The sequence below is a fragment of the Phyllostomus hastatus genome, unplaced genomic scaffold (genome assembly GCF_019186645.2).
Source record: "Phyllostomus hastatus isolate PE091 unplaced genomic scaffold, TTU_PhHast_1.1 phas_scaffold_93, whole genome shotgun sequence".
Lineage (NCBI taxonomy): Eukaryota > Metazoa > Chordata > Mammalia > Chiroptera > Phyllostomidae > Phyllostomus > Phyllostomus hastatus.
In genome coordinates this window covers 27,787,819-27,805,735 of record NW_025334042.1, presented here as the reverse complement: position 1 = coordinate 27,805,735, position 17,917 = coordinate 27,787,819, and the positions used below count along the sequence as shown (strand labels likewise).

Here is a 17,917-nt window from a genome sequence, read left to right as displayed (position 1 = left end):
ATTTCAAAGCGATCATTTGAAACTGATATTATCAAAAATAGATACTGGCCCTGGCCAGGTAGCTCAGTTGGTTATAGCATTGTCCCATATAGCAAAGGGTTCCGGGTTCAATCCCTAGTCAGGGCACATACCTAGGTTGGGGGTTCAGTCTCGGGTCAGGGTGCATGTGAGAGATACTTGTATTGATGCTTCTTCCTCACAACAATGTTACTATTTCTCTTTCTCTCTCCCCCCCTTTCCCACTCTCCTCATCTTCCTTTCTCTCTAAAATCAGTAAACATATCCTCGGGTGAGAATTAAAAAGAAAAAAAAAGATACTGAATTTCATCAGTTGCCTTTTCAGCCTCATAGATTATTTTAAAACACAAATACCTAAGTAAACAACAGCATTGAAAGAGGTCTCTGGATCATATGAATCTGGAGTGTGAAAAGATGGGGTTAAATAGTAAGCTTCTTATACCTCTTTGAATCTCTTAAACTCTCCAGACTTAAACCAGTATTCCTGAAAGTGCAGTGTGCAGCATGCCAGTCAGTGAATTTTTCATGCCCTCTACAAGGCTAAGTACAGAAATTAAGAAAAAGGTTTAAATACTTTTATAGCAATTTAACAGAATAATTTTATGTCTATTTAATCTAGTATTTTTCTAGTAACTTATTTATTACATCATTTTTTAAAAAGTATCAGCTCATGACAGATTGTGAATTTTTTTAAAAAGGCCCTTATTGGTGTGGCTTAGTAAATTGGGAGCTGTCCCATGGACCAAAAGGTTTCCAGTTCCATTCCTGGTCAGGGCACATGCCTAGGTTGTGGGTTCAGTCCCTGACTGGGGAAAGAACAAGAGGCAACAGATTGATGTTTCTGTGTCACATTGATGTTTCTCTCCCTTTCTTTCTTTCTTCCTCCGCCTCCTTTCTCTCTAAAATTAAATAAATGCATAAATAAATAAATAATCCTCCTCCAAAGTTTGAAAAACACTGTTATAGCTATACTAGGATACATAATAAACTCAATGTGGGTATAAACAATCTATCACTGAAGAAGCTAGAATTCCTGGAAACACACACACACACACACACACACACTCTTAAACTAAATTTGATCTTATAACCAGAGACACTGAAATTGAGAACAATCTGACAGTAACCAGAGGGGAGGGGGGAAGGGACAGAGGGGAGAAGGGTTTTCAGGAACTACTATAAAGAACACATGGACAAAACCAAGGGGGGTGGATGGAAGCAAGGGAGGGAGGTGGGTTTGGCTGGGGTGGGCAGGGGAATGCAAACAACTACAGTTGAACAACAATAAAATAATTTTTAAAAAAGAAATGACATGGATAGAATTTTAAGGCATTATGCCAAGTGAAATAAGACAGGAAGAGATAAACATGGCACACTCTCACTTACTTATGAAATCTAAAAATCTAAACAAAATTTTAAAAAACACAAGCTCATCAATACAGAGAAAAGATTGGTGGCTACCTGAGGTAGAGGGTAGGAGATGGGCAAAATGGGAGCCAAAGGCACACATTTCCAGTTTCAAAATGAGTAAGTCATTAGGCTGTAATGTACAGCATGGAGACTTCATTGAATAATATGGTAGTGCATATCTGAAAGTAGCTAGGAGAATAGAGTTTATCAAGTTCTCATCAGATGAAAAAAATTATAACCATGTATGGTGATGAATGTTAACTGGACTTATTGTGGGGGTCATTTTGCAATACGTACAAATGAAGAAAACAATAAACTAAATTTGATCTGCTATAATTGTATTACCTTTGTGTGAAGTATGTCATAGTGCAGTAATCACAGTCATTATAAAATAATCAAAAGTCCCTCCTCCCCCCAAATCTGGAAAATGACTACAACTAGTATGACTTAAGGAAATAAGAAAATACTTTATTGAAAGGATGACTCTGAAAGAAGTCACTGAATGGGTTAACAAAATGTTCTTAGAATCTGCAAAGGAAATATGACTTATACAAGGACAAAGAGCAGCAACACAGTTAACAGACAGGACTGGTGGAACCGCTGTACCATGCCATGCCCAAGTTCTCACTGGGCCCAATCTCTTCACATGTACACAGACAGACAGACAGACAGACAGATTTACACATACACATACATAAATATATCTATTCAAAGAAAAAATCAATTAATACAAGGTCCAATATAGTCTTGAGGGGGAAAAAAAATCAAAGGGGGTAAAAAAATCTTTATGACTGAAAAAAAATCTCACTAGAAAAATACTGGACAAGAAGCAACAACTCATATTATTTGCTGATGATGTAACCTAGAATATCCAAGACAACCAATGAAAATGAGAAATGAGTTTAGTGTAAAGCCATTATACATAAAAGGAGTTCAAGTCAACAGAATTAGAAAAACAATCAAGTACACAAAGAGTTCAAAGTTATGAACAAAGAGCTATTCATAAAGGAGGAAAAAGGAATAACTAAAAATTGTATTGAAAGATTTTTATACTGGTAGCAGAGTCAGAAAAATACAAATTAAAATGAGATATTTTTCAGCCATATAACTTCATGTTCATACTAGTACACAAGAACAATAAAACAGAATTATCCATTCTCCACAATACCATGTGTACATTAAAAATGTGATAGACTATGTATACTGACAAAAAGCAATCAATTATATACTTACTAAGTAAAAACAAAAGCAAGGTAAAGATGTATAAAAGGACCCTATATATACGTGCTAATATACATGTGTATGAGTTGCAAATTAGATTTTTTAAAGGGCCTAGAGAATATGGTACATCGCAAAGTTTATGTCATTTGGGCAAAGAAATTAAACTGGGGAGAGTGGTGTGTAACGGGGGAACTCTACACACAATGTGATGTTTTTTTTAAGTTTACATACAATGAATTATGTAAATTTTATTAGTATAATTTAGTTTCACAATTTAAAAAAACACAGGGGTTTGGCAGTTATGAGTACACAAAAGAATTTATTCGTGTTATTATTACTGAATTATTTTCTATTTGAACAATTGCACACCTACTTTTACCCACCCCAAACATAATTCTAATTTACTAATTTTAGAAAACTACTACCAACATGCAAATGGCAAATGTATTATATTAAGATCAATTAGTTTCATTTTTAGAATTATCTATCTTTTGAAAACACATAGGCTCATTATCATTACCAGTCTACCTTATAAATATGAAAATGACAGGCAGCTATTCATATTATGTTCCAACAATGCTAGAAACAAACTCATCAATTCCCAAAGATTAGCTACTCCACTCATCTCTGAAAATTCTATCCCTTTTGGTAAGATATCCATTGATATTCTATTCTCATAAGGTATATAGTATATATAAACCAGTAAAAGTTCTCTGTCACATACATCTTTCAAATACGTAAAAGTAACTACCATGTCCACTCCATGGTAAGTGTTCTTTTTTCTCAGAGTTTTCAATAATTTATTAAAGTCCTAGTTTCTAAAATTTTCATCTGTCTTTTGCCATGATTATCTACTGAGTTGTCACTTTATGCCAGGCTCCATACTAAATATTGAGAATATTGAGAATACAAAGTTGAACAGAAGTCACCTCCTGTTCTCAATAGGTGGAGAAAAATGACAAAAATTACTGTGAAAAGTAATATATGGCAGGAAATGGATGGGTACAGTAGACAAAGAAGGAAAGGATTCCCAAGATGCCTTATTTATTCTTCTTTTTTTCTGTAATAAATAGAAAAAAGTTAAGAAATATCCTAACAGGGATCCAATACTGCACATACAATAACACAAAACACAAAGCAACACTTTAACCAGTTATACCATCGTCTATCAGGCATTATGATGAAGAAAGAATGAAAAAGTAGAATTTGTACTACTTTTTAAAATTTATTTTAGAGAGGGAGAAGGGAAGGAGAAAGAGGGGGAAACATCAATGTGAGAGAGAAACATTTACTGATTGCCCCTCGTACACACCCCAACCAGGGACTGAACCCACAACCCAGGTATGTACCCTGACTGGGAATAGAAACTGAGACCTTTTGGTCCACAGGACAACACTCCAACCAACTGAGCCACACTGGCTGGGGCAGAATCTTTACTACTTTTAATATATATATAACTATAATACATCAGGTTAGAACTGAACAGTCATAAATGTTACAAATTGGGAGACAGCAAAGCAGCAAGAATTTAAAACATGGCCATTATCCTAAATGGGTCGTCTTACAACTCTTCATGTGGTAAGAACTATGGGACAATATCCATGGATCTGTATGAAATAGTTTGGAAAGTTATTACAAGTAATTCAGTTACATCACTAGAGCTCTAAAATTTAAGATCTGTGCCAGAAACTGTAAAATTAGGAAAAAACAAAGCAATGTTTGCTACAGATACAGCCTGGAAAGCAATCAGGAAAACAAAGAAAGATTATGAAAAAGGGATTAAAAACTCAACAAATTTCGTGGAAGCATCCCAGAACTCATAATTATAATAACATTTGAAAGCAAAGCCAATTTGTGTCATTCCCAGTGACCAAGAAGAGGGTTGTTTGGAACATAAGAGACAGTAAGTGAAGCAAACTGTACCTACTGATTAATGTACAATCATGCCTCTCAGTTTTCTTCATTGAGTCATTAACACACAGAAGAAAGCAAGACTGAAAGTTTAAAAATGATGTTAAGTTCCATATCTACATCTCCAGATTATTTAGAATATGCCACAGACAAAAAGAGAAAAGGGGAGAAACTATTATAATATTTAAGAATGACATTTAAATAAGTAAAAAGTTAGTAAAAATAATCATAGATTTTAACTGTATAGCAGCATTTAGAAAATTTTTTAAAACTGAACAATGGTGTTACACTAAATTATCTCTAAGGTTGTTTGTAACACTAGGTTTCTCATAATTCTGTGAATTTCAAATGAAGGGTTACTGAGAAGTCACATTATTCCTTAGCAGATAATCTTATAGCACCATCTTCTGGTATACTATTACTGTGCATAGAAAAGGGGAAAAAACTCATAGTTTTATACCTTATTTAGTAAATTTACAGTACATGAAATTTCAAAACTCAAGATATATTAACAAGTTGGGTAAATGAAGAAAGATGTTCACTATTAGGCAAGAACACAGGTTACACCAGCCTCATTAATCCATTCAATTGTGGGAGACAAACGTAAAATGAAATCAAATCAAGTTTCCAGAAAGGTTCAGAAAATGGAAAAGCTTTATTAAAAAAAAAAAAAAAGCTTAGATTTACTAGGTCTATAGAAGATAAGAGTGATGGGTATAAACGGTCTGTCCTAAGGCTGAAGTGTCAGGATGTGGTGATGGCAACAAGCATTACTGCTGCCTGTACCAAAGAGGAACAACTCTAAATGAGGCAAGATTTAAATCACACATGTAAAAAGGGTAATAAGTAACAATGTAAATTCTGTTCCACCAGAAGCCATAAGAAAAGTATCAGACATACATATATAAACATACATATAAGGTCTGCCCAGATGGTATGCAGCCATGTAAGATGAAAAATAGAGACATTTATTGAAGATACAAAAAACACCGTATATAGGATAGTGATACCTCAGTCCCCTTCAAAGTAGGCACTTTGAGACCTCACACACTTCTCCCTACGCCATCAGCTGTCCCCTTGTATTTTCCTGAATCTCTTCAATGGTCTGAAATCTCTTCCTTTTCAAAGGTGATTTTAGTTTTTGGAAAAGCCCAAAGTAACAGGGCACCAGATCTGGGCTGTAGGTGGGCTGAGTCACCTGGGTGATTTGATGTTTTGCCAAAAACACTCTGCAGAAGAAGTGATGCATGAGCAGAATGCGTTGTTGTGATGAAGCTGTCAGTCACCAGTTACCCATAACTGCGGATTTCTAAATCATCTGGATAGTTTCCGTGGAGGAATGTTCAAGCTTAACGCAAAATTTGATGCAGATCCACTGCTCTACACACTCGGTTACTTTGAATGTGATGGCCACACAGTACACATGCTCACTCAAACTGTGTCTATCACCCCCCATTGACTAGTACAGTGAAATCGTCATTATTCATGTATGTGCATTCCAGTCCACTCTCCTCAACTGCCAGGTTACACTGATGTCACACAATATATTAACAATGGCTGGACTTTTTCCGGACAGACCTTGCATATATGCATATCATGTAAGACGTAATATCTCTTAATGTTTACTTTAGTCCTAACTAGATGCAAAGAGAGAAACAGTAAGTCTATATGGGTGTTTCAGAAGTCACTGATTTTAGCTAACATTGGAGTGCTTAACTATGTGCCATGCTCTGCACATTTACTCTATGTTAGTCACTGTGCTAATTCATCCTCACAAATACTTATGACATAGGTACTGTTACTTATCATCCTCATTTCACAGATGAGAAAACTAAAGTCCACAGACATTCAAAACTTACCCAAGGTCCTAGAGCTTGAACCAAGCCAGCAGGATTCAGAGTCTTATACTCTTAACAACTCTTTGTGTTCCTTCCACGATGTATCATACTTTAGACTCAAGTCTATGGCTGCAACCACCACAAAATGACAACTACTGCCTGGAATAATAACCACCTAGGAAGATGATGTTCACTACAGTGTATTATTTTACTTCGTTGTAATGCTATCTGGTTCGAGCTACTGTAATGCCCTAATAAACAAAATACTAAGAACACATTTCTTCAAATATTTCATGTAAATGGAAAAATTCTGAATAGTTCAGCCTAGTTTTTAATAAAGCAAAATTCAATTAGAAACCAATGTGAAGGGAAAATAAAGTAATGTTAACCAACTACCTCTATCACTGACTTACCTTGAAATACTTCCTTCTCATTCTAGTCATGTTCATCAACATAACTCCAGAGTTCACTCCAGTTTTTCCGTAGTATGGATGCCTGGCAAAGCGGTTATACCATCCTATTCGAGGCTCTTCATGTTCTGGTGCCATTGCAGCAATTTGTGTGGAATTAAATTTCTTCAGCAAAGACCAAATGTCATCAACGGGCCGTAAAAATAGGATATCGGTATCGACATACAATAGTGAGTCAACTTCTTTCAGGATTAACTATGAGGAGAGATATTTGAATCACTAACTATAATTCTATTTATTTAATAAAATATAAAAGAGGCTTTAATTACAAAGAAATACCTAAGAGATAAGCTAATTTACATCAACTTTTTAAAGTGATTTTTCCTCAATCTGTCATTTTTACAGCATATATGTATTATGTTAATCTTTATATTAACTTTTAGAGAAGAAAAGCTATAAAAACAGATCAGAACAAAAATTCTTAACAATCAGAATAAAATAAAAGCACTATTCTGAGGTTAGGGAGAAAATTTTAAGGAAAAAACATTGACTTAGGTGAATTTCTATCTCAAATCTTAATTTCTTGGGATAGATAAAGAAATAAACCAATACAAGTGAAGATCTTCTGAACTTGTTCCCTTGGCTTATAACACTAATGGCTGGTGCCTGTACATCATTTTGGTCCCAACTAGTAAATGGTAGAGTGAAAATTGGAACCCAGACTACCTAGTACAAGTCCAAGCTCATACTTGTGTGCTTACTATCCCCCTGCACCAACAAATCAAAGAAAATGTGCACACGCTTAGCAAGAGTAAAGACAAGACTTCATGTCTTGGAAGACAGACTGCTATACTGTTACTTTCTGAGAGATATTGAATCTCCATGTCTTCTGCAGGGATTTTCAAAGGTAATTTTTTTTTAAATTTCTGCCTTACTTATGAACTTTAGAATCTGACTCATGCAAATTTAAATTTATTGCCTACCCCTGTGTATTGGTAAGACTCAATAATTAGTTTAACCTAAACCTTTTTAGTTAAAAATATAAGGGTAAGAGCTTGATGTTGATTCTGCTCCTTTTCAAAGACGCTACCTCCTCCTACAGCTAAAGTTAAGCAATGACCTTAACAAGCAGTTGGTAGGCTGAAATCACCTAATTCCCTTCACCAGCTGGTTTAATTTCAGACTGAAAAAAATCTGAGGGAAAGTTCACTGTTCAAAGCCTCAATTAAAACAGAATGTTATGTGTGTCTATATGTCTCTCTCTCTGTCTCTGTCTCTCTCTCTCTTTTGGAGAAAGGAAAATGAGGGTAATTGTTTTTTATGTCGACATTCTGCTTCCATACCATGATACAATGTGTGACTATAGATTCTGTATTGTTGCAGGCTAGGAAGACACTGCATAAAGATCCAAGTTCACTGTTGGAGCCCCTGCCAGTTGGAGATCAGACATAATGTTAAACAATAACCACATCAGTATTCTTCTGTGGTTCCTTTTGGGGGAAATAGTTGGCAGAGCTTACATTATTAGTTCAAGAGTGTCAAACTCATTTTCACCAGGGGCCACATCAGCCTTGCGGTTGCCTTCAAAGGGCCAAGTGTAATTTTAGGGCTGTATAAATGTAACTACGACGTAACAGTTAAGCGAGAGCTCAATGATGGTGCTGCTGCCCTATAGAAACAAGGTGCCGGGCCGGATAAAACAAGGCGAACGGCTGGATTTGGCCAGCGGACCTTGTGTTTGCCACCTGTGCATTAGTTCTTTTGATCCATCCATTTTTAAAGGAAGAGAAAACTCAGTAAAAAAAAACAGGTTTATCACTTAGAAAAATAAAGCATCAACTTAAAAGATGCATAAGTAACAGTGAAGTATGAAGATAAATTGACAGGATTTTGAGTATTTTTTGTATTTCAAGTTCTATTTAGGAATTCAACCAGATTACATCATTAAATGATCTAGCAAATCTTATAACATCAAAAATTAAACTTGTAAGTATACATCAATAAATGAATGGATAAAGAAGTGGTGGTACATATATACAATGGAGTATGATTCAGCCATAAAAAAGAATGAAATCTTGCCATTTGCAACAACATGGATGGACCTAGAGGGTATTATGGTAAGTGAAGTAAGGCAGAGAGACAAAGACAAATGCCGGATGATTTCACTTATATGTAAAGTATCTAAAGTATCAAATAAACAAGCAGAACAGAAACAGACTTACAGGTACAGATAACATTTTGACAGCTGCCAGATGGGAGAGGAGTTGGGGGATGGGTAGAAGAGGTGAAGTGATTCTGAACCACAAATTGGTAGTTACAGAACAGCCATGGGGAGGTACAGTACAGCACAGGGAATGTCAATACTGTTGTAGGAACTATGCATGGTGTCAGACAGGTATCAGATTTATCGGGATGTTCGCTTCATAAGTTATATAAATGTGCAATCATGGGGTTGTATTCCTGAAACTAACATAATATATGTCAACTGTAATTAAAAATAAAAAAATTAAACTTGTCTATAATGAAGAATAGAATATAAATAGCAGTAGTCTCATACTTCTTTCATCACATTTTTAGTAACTTATCTGTGTTCATTTAATGTCATATAGTGTTTGCTTAATGTCTCTCCCACATTAGACAAGAAGCAATAAAAACAAGAAACCTGTCTGTTCTATTCATTCCTGTGTATCCAGCACTTTATCACAGGTGTTTGACAAAAATACAGGCATTCAAATTAAGTGAATGTAACACTGCAATAATTCAATGTAAAAACTTTTTTTACTTATAAAGTCTACATATTTAAAAGTATCTAAAACTTCTTAGGCTTTTTTCCCCCATCTTAATCCCTTATTTGTGAGCATCTTACATCGGAAGTGGAAAGTGAAAAAGATCCTAGGACCCATTTTTTTATGCACAGCAACTAAGATACTAGTTAGGAGGTCCAGCAATCAAAATTATAATTTTAAATCTTACTGATATTGTGAATTCAATAAACTACATTTTTAATATGCTAAGACTTGCCTTAATCCAATTAATACTAACAAGTAACTAAAGTTTCTTCCCCATAATCCATATACTTTCAAGAAACTTGTAAGCTTCTTAAATTCAGCATTTCTACTGCTGTAAATATATTAAACAATGTAGTGGTCCTAATTTAACTACTGTGAATTTTAAAACTATGGGTGAAATCATTTTTCATTTCAATTCAAAATGAAACAGGTAATCTTCTTTCTGGATATTTTTAGATTAAAAACATAATAATCAGCCCTGGCTGGCGTAGCTCAGTGGATTGAGCGCGGGCTGTGAACCAAAGCATCGCAGGTTCAATTCCCAGTCAGGGCACATGCCTGGGTTGCAGGCCACGGCCCCCAGCAACCGCACATTGATGTTTCTCTGTCTCTCTCTCTCTGTCTCTCTCTCTGTCTCTCTCTCTGTCTCTCTCTCTCTCTGTGTCTCTCTCTCTCCCTCCCTCCCTTCCCTCTCTAAAAAATAAATAAATAAAATCTTTAAAAAAATCATCATCATCATCACCATCATCATCATCAAGGTTTATCACCAGGGAACACCAAAGAACAGCCCCACTAAATAAATGGTTCCCCTGTCCCTTTGAGTTCACATGCCTTAAATTTTTTGTGAGTTAAAATATTAGTTAGAAAAGGTAACAAAGGGGTTACTTAATGATGCAATCTACTTCATTTCCCAAATTATAAATGAAGTCTGCAATTTGAAAATGATACTACCACTGCATTTCTGCTGGCAACAAACTCAGCTCTATTAAATCTGACGACCTCCATTTCTACTTAGAGATATACCAGTTTATAGCACTGAATAAATTAAAATGTAAGAAATAGTACTTCAACAGAAATTACTCACATTTTTCATCTTAACACAGGTTTTCATTGTAGCTTTTATTTGTTCTATGGGAAAGTATTTTTTCCTTTACATTCAAAGGGAAAAGTATACGTGTGCTTATTTAATGATTTAAATGTAACTCTTTTATTAACTTGTGTGTAAAAATAGAGCCAAAAAAAAAAAAAATCACCCTGCCAAGGGAAAAACTTACCGGTAAGAATAATCTCTGGGAAGCACATGGTTTAAAGAGCTTTTTCCACTCCGCTGCATTTTCACTTGGAAAAGTTATTGGGTATAATGAATAATTAAATGTATGTAGAAATGACCAGCTATCAAGCTAAAAAACATTAAAAAAACAACTCAGTTTAGATTTGTTTCACTTTTAATTTTCTCTGTAAAATCATATATCAACAGATTATTTTTAAAAGCTAAAAATTAAGATATTATACATTTTGTGTTATATACAGTTAAGAGAAAGCCAGAATCTCTTTCCTCACCACTTTGATTTCATTTAAAATCACAGTAATATGCTAGAAAGAGTCTACCACAAAGGCACAATAAAGGTTTTAAGGAAATCAATTACAAAATCAGAAAGTTGAAAGAGCTTTGCAAGTTGTTCATCTCTCTGAATTTTACCTGATACATAATTCTTCTCAATCTTTAAACAAACTAAAAAAAATTAAATACTAATTTTATTACCATAATATGTATGACATAATAGACAATGTTTACATTCAAAATCAGACCTACATGAAACTGACTAGAAAATATTTGTCTATGTGCTTTTAATATGCATAGCACATATTACATATGCTAAATACATATCCAATGTAACATATAAAAAAGCAAAACATCTGAAAATCTATAATGAACACGTTTACCCTTTAGCATCCTGAATGCATTTCAAGACACTGAATTGTGTCAAATCTAGTTTAAGTATTACCTACCACTGCTGCTTCAACGGAACTGTTGATTCAAATTTCTTACAAAGCATTCACAACTGGGAGGGTCGCAAAACAAGTAGGTTATATAACAAGTGAAAGATGTTCTTTTTGAATGATGACTGTGTTCAAGGAATTTTTAAAACAATGCCTTCCACATAGTTTGAGGGAGTATCTCTACTTCCAACACACTACTTGGATGTCTCTGTTAATCAGTTTAAAAACACTAGCATTTTCCCTGAGCAACCTATATGGATCCTCTCAATACCAACTTCAAGATGAAATCTTGGTAATTTTAATTAAACATTCTAATATTTAGTCTTCTTTTCTGCAATAAAAACATGTCCCACAGAATATTTGATACCTTTCATCAAAAACAAAACCATTCTCAGAGTTGACTATGATAATTAAACAAAAGTAAATTTAAAACAATAGTATTACACAAGCAATAACTCAGCCAGATCTGAACACAATAAAGAGGCTGCATATAAAATGAAGCAGTAGCCCTGGCTAGTGTGGCTCAGTGGATTGAGTGCTAGCCTGTGAACCAAAAGAGTCACTGGTTTGATTCCTGGTCAGGGCACATGCCTGGGTTGAAGGCCAGGTCCCCAGTGGGGGACACACAAGGGGTAACCACAATTTGATGTTTCTCTCCCTCTCTTTCTCTCTCTTTTCCCCTCTCTCTAAAAATAAATAAAATCTTTTAAAAAATGAATAAATAAAATGAAGCAATAAATTTATTTTACTTTTTTATTGCAATTTCAAAGGTTTCCACAGTTGGTAGGAATCTATTCTATGAACTGTTAGGATAGGATTAATTCCTCAGTTAACATTTTAGAAAACAATCCAGATAGAGATTAAGATCACAAAATCTCATATTGAAAATACAAGGGGGGACCCAAAAAGAAACTGGAACTTATTTATAAAAAATCATGTTATTGATTCTTACATGTTTAAACTTCAGTCACCTTCAAAGTACTCTCCATTTGATATGATACACCTATGAGATTTTTTTTCACTACTCTAAAACAGTTTTTGAACTCTTCAATTTTGATCCCTTTGGTGCTTCTGCCATTTTTTGTTTCACCTCTTCCCCAAGGGCAAAACATTTCCCTTTGGAATTTTTTTCATCCCGGGAAACAAAAGGAAAGTCACCCAGGGCAAGATCAGGTGAATAGAGTGGGTGGGGCATGGGGGTCATGCCGTTTTTTTGGTCAAAAACTGCTGAACACTCAGAGCAATGTTGGCAGATAAGCACGTAAATCACACATCATGAAATCAGCAAACATGTTGAAAGATTCTTCAAAAAAAAATTCATTGAATCTGACCACAACCTCTCACAACACCAGCCGGTGGTACACTGATACAGATGGGCTCCTAGAACACCCACCCTGCAGCGGAAACATGTACTACAAGGCGTTTGCCCTCCAGAGGATAATTCCAAAGTCTTTTTGTGGGTCCCCCCTCATATAGCTACTGGAAATATTTTAAAACAGTAAGTAAAGCTTTATAGCTCTTGGAACAAAGATTTTGGCAGAAAACTAAAATACTTGAGATCACAAGTAGTATTTTTTCTTTTTTCTTTTATTTTTTTTAAAGATTTTATTTATTTATTTTTAGAGAGGGAAGGGAGGGAGATAGAGAGAGAGAAACATCAATGTGCGGTTGCTGGGGGCCATGGCCTGCAACTCAGGCATGTACCCTGACTGGGAATCGAACCTGAAACACTTTGGTTCGCAACCCGAGCTCAATCCACTGAGCTACGCCAGCCGGGGTTTACAAGTAGTATTTTTTCACTCAATGTGCAAAATGAACTAACTTAACTAAAAAAAACAAAAACAAAAAACAAATACATGTTTCTACATGTTTAGACCAACCATAAAAATCCAAATCTGCCTGAAAGCTTAATTTAGTGTAGCTAAGGGGAGGGGAAAGAGATTCATTATCATCTTCTTTACCACCATCTCAGAACACAAGGCATTAAGATTTCAGGTGAATTTTCTTTTTTTTATGTTCTTCCTCCTATCTTTATGTTCTCTTCCTGCACGATAATAATTTGTTGTTGCTGTAAGGAGGTTACACGGCTGCCACAATTAAAGAATATATTCTCAGTCCTCACTAACAGCTAGGTATGGTTGAATGAAATACTGGCAGGAATGTCCTGTGCAAATTCTGAAAAGAGTCCTTACAGGAAAGGAGGGGTCTGCCCTCTTCACTGCTTCCTCCTTCACAATGGCTAGAATATGAGGGTGAAAGCTAGAGCCTCAGCAGCTATCTTGGATCATGAAGAACAAGCCTTAAGTTAAAGAAGGCTCAGCCACAAAACAGAAGTCCGAGTCCACGAGGAAGTGGAGCCACCATATACTACAGACTGCCTACTTTTATGTGAGAGAAAAATAAATTTCTGTCTTGTTTACTCCATTGTGAGTTTTCTGACATTATAGCCAAATTGATTAAAACTAATATAAAACCAAAATAAATTTTTTTATCAGAACAAGAAGCCATTTCCCTCCATATTGTCAATCAAGAGTTTTCTTTCCTCAAAACAGAATTCAAACCTTTGTGTACCCTCTGATTGAGGCACTCACATGCCAAGGATAGGAGCAAAATTAAATCACAGGACTTCCCAGGCAAACATCCTAGAACTATAGTCAGTAAATTTAAACCTCCATAATTAGCAGAAACTTCATGTAACCTATTCCCTTTCAAAAACAAACCTTCATCTTTACATCCTAGATCTTGACTCTCAGCTGGAAGTTGGAGCAGGGAACAGTCCCCTCTCTACAAGGCCAGTTACAGAATGTTTTTGTTCAATGAAGGAATAACACAACATTCTATTAGAGCATGCCATTAAATATTCAACTATACAGACTTAAGTCTTAAATACTTACTATGCCTTTAAAACTATCATGTAGTTGATCTTCAGCAAAAACATGGAACTGAAGAGGTTTGACACTGAAAATGATCGCTGACTTCAACATGGTTATAGTTTCTTCCAGTCTTTCACCACAGGCAACTACTGCTAGGTGCATTCTCTCAATGGGCTGTATTTTCAGACTGTACCTAATAGAAAAGAAAACCACATTTTCAAAAAGTTTTAGTACAGGGTTAACATGTTAAACAACACAGTATTGTGACCATGTTCAAAAACTGAAGTTCGAAACTTCTATTTAAAAAGCAAAGAAAAATCAAGTTATAAAACAGTACAATGTTGACTCAATCATCTATTTCTGTACTCTCAACCAGAAATTTCTATACCCTCAACCAGCCTTTCAACATTCCTCACTAGGAACCACAAAACATTAAAAAAAAAAAACCTACTTAGTTTCCTTTCTCAAGTCTTGCAAGAACAGTACATAATTAACACCATTCCAGATGCATGCAAGAGAAGTATTATTCACACTGGATACCTTAGGGCACTAGGGTTTAACTCTCTCAAGGAGTGCTCCCCCTCACTGAGAAAGAGAGCATCACTGATTTCATGATCTTCCACTCAATTTTTTAATTTTTATTATTTTTTAAAAGATTTTATTTATTTATTTTTAGAGTGGGAAGAGGGGGAGAAAGAGAGAGAGAGAGAGAGAGAGAGAGAGAGAGACATCAATGTGTGGTTGCTGGGGGTTATGGCCTGCAACCCAGGCATGTGCCCTGACTGGGAATCGAACCTGCAATGCCTGGTTTGCAGCCCGAGCTCAATCCACTGAGCTATGCCACCCAGGGCTGTATTTTATTATTTAAAAAAATCTCAAACACACATAAAACTGGAGAATACAGCAAAAGATCCCCATGTACCAATTTCCCAAATGCAACAATTATCCACTCAAAATTATTTTTTTAATATTTTATTTATTTATTTTTAGACAGAGAGGGAGAGAGGGAGGGAAACATCAATGAGTGGTTGCCTCTCATGCATCCCCTACTGGGGACATGGCCTGCAACCCAGGCATGTGCCCTGACTGGGAATTGAACTTGCAACCCTTTGGTTCACAGTCCAGCGCTCAATCCACCGAGCCACACCAGCCAGGGCCCACTCAAAATCATTCTTAATTCATCTAAACCCCCTGCCCACATCCTCTTTCACTAACCAACAAATAATAAAGCAAACACATACATGAATTCAACCATAAATATTTCAATATTATATCCAATTTTCACCCATGCTAATTACAAGAAAAGTTTCCTTCACATAACTTTTCTCACTGGCATATATTCAGTCCCATTTACCAAGTAATCAGTAAGCAGTAAAAATGTGTGAGGAGATCTGAGACATACAAGTTGAACACTAGTATTGCATCTTGGAAGGAAATATCCCCTAGACCCAAGTTGTGGGCCTAGGCTATGTTCGACCCCCACTTCTAACCCAAAGCAGCAGGAAATAGCCCTAGGCCTATTTCAAACCTCTTGCACCTTAACATTGAACTAATAATTACCAGTACCTAAAGAACAGAACTAATTATGTATGACTGTATTGTCATTAAATAACATTTATACTATAAAATAAAAATCCCATCTATAGTTATGGCATAAAATAATCTTTTTGGAACTGACAGCTAACATTAATGAAAGAATGGAAAACAACATAAAACAAAGTAACACATTAAAGCATCATGAAGTACAAACATTCCAAACTAAACTAAAAATATATAAATTTGACTTCAACTGAGTTTTTGCTTACAGAGATTCTTTCTGTAAAATACATAAGAATTAGAAATTCTATTGTTTAACATTACCAGTTGTAGGTATAGAAAACTGAGATTTATAGTAGCAGGGATGGGTAATTAATCACGTCTCTTAAATTTACAAGCCAAAATTACTGCAGTTCTATTCCTTAGCATGGGACTTTGGAATCTTGGAGTATTCACAAGTCCCTGTATTAGAGTGCTCCCAAAAGTGTTTTCCGATGAAAAGCTTAGTCTTGCTCATGGGTAGTCCCTCAACCAAGTAGGATATCAAAAAAGAAAATCATACTAAGTAGCATTAAATACAAACAACTGAGTATATAAAATATTCTTGAATATCAAATTCATACATTTTAATGTTGTAACATTATTCAACATTTGGAATTTTTCACAACAGTAGGATAGAAAATTATGTCTGAATCCTGCTTTTACTGTGATCTTGTTCTGCTTAGGGCCTGGAGATATTTAAGACAGCAGTTGAAACTGCTGCTTTTCTGCTCTGACTGGGTTCCTGAGGCCTGAAAGCGGGTTCATTTCTCTTACTCTGCAATATCTCACATCCACAGCTACTGGTAACTGACTGTCGGCCTTCATTCAGCAGAGGAGTAGAAGAGCTCTTCAGCCAAATTACTTATCTCCTAGAAAACATAGTGGTCATTTCTTCCCCTGGCAGGCTGAAACATAAACTCCTCAATATATTGTAACTCAGCTTTTGTTTAAACTAATGAGTCAATTAATCTATAGATGAGGTTCCTTAAGAACATGCTTTTTTAAGGGGAAAAAAACCTTTCCCGGATAGTTCATAAAGGTAAATATTATTTAAATGGCCTTAAATGGAGAAGTTACATATTAAATGGTGTTCTTGCAAGAATTATTTTTACTATTCCAGAAGCATTGGTGATACTCTTCATCAAGGTATTAAGATCATCATTAAATTAATATATTAGGTACATACTCTGCTTTTAAAATTTAAATTAATCTACCAGGAATGAATTTTATTAATGATTTGAGGTAGGGGACAATTACATAATTTTGCATATGGTTATCCAACTGTGCAAGCACCATTGTTATAGTTACCAATTTATCCTCTCCCCACCCACCTTGCCACTTCTTCCACATGCCGGTGTCAGCAAGAGCTTGGGTCTTCTTCAAGCAATAAAAAGCAGCAAGGGAGGAGATTCCCTTGTCTGCACCCTCTGTATGTTCCCCTTTTCTGTGGAGCCTCTCAGTTTATATTAAAACCCTAGCAGAGGGAGGACTAAATGTATTTATGCTTTCTATACCTTCAAGGGGGTGTGACACAGTTCATCTCAAACCATGATGACACAAGAAAAGACAAGGCAATGAAGACACGCAACAACTTCATAGAGTTCTAAATGATCTCATCTTCCCAGCAAATGCCTCTACATCCTACTTCTGATGGTGGTATAAAGGCCCTCAATAAAGAACTAAGACATGAAAATCTATAATGGGCTTGGATTGTTTAATTGCCCATAACTAGATCCTGCCCCAAAGCTCAAAGCCAGAGATTTCAAAAGCCTGAATAGTCATGTATTGTTTTGCACAGAATTCTCTACATACAGAGACAAGAAGTATAAGAAACCTTTTTTTAAAAAAATAAGCCAAATGTTGTTTAA

The 17,917-nt window shown here is 35.5% G+C and overlaps 1 protein-coding gene across 2 annotated transcripts in view; it reads right to left on the bottom strand.

Annotated features, from left to right (window-relative positions):
• The window catches only part of GXYLT1 (glucoside xylosyltransferase 1), a 48,658-nt gene that overhangs the window by 14,557 nt on the left and 16,184 nt on the right, over positions 1-17,917 (bottom strand). For both annotated transcript variants that reach the window (XM_045829442.1, XM_045829443.1), the window contains 3 exons: positions 14,493-14,664; positions 10,872-10,997; positions 6,812-7,063 (listed from right to left, as the gene is read on the bottom strand). In XM_045829442.1, coding sequence (XP_045685398.1) covers positions 6,812-7,063; positions 10,872-10,997; positions 14,493-14,664 — 550 coding nt within the window. The remainder of the gene's footprint in view (positions 1-6,811; positions 7,064-10,871; positions 10,998-14,492; positions 14,665-17,917) is intronic.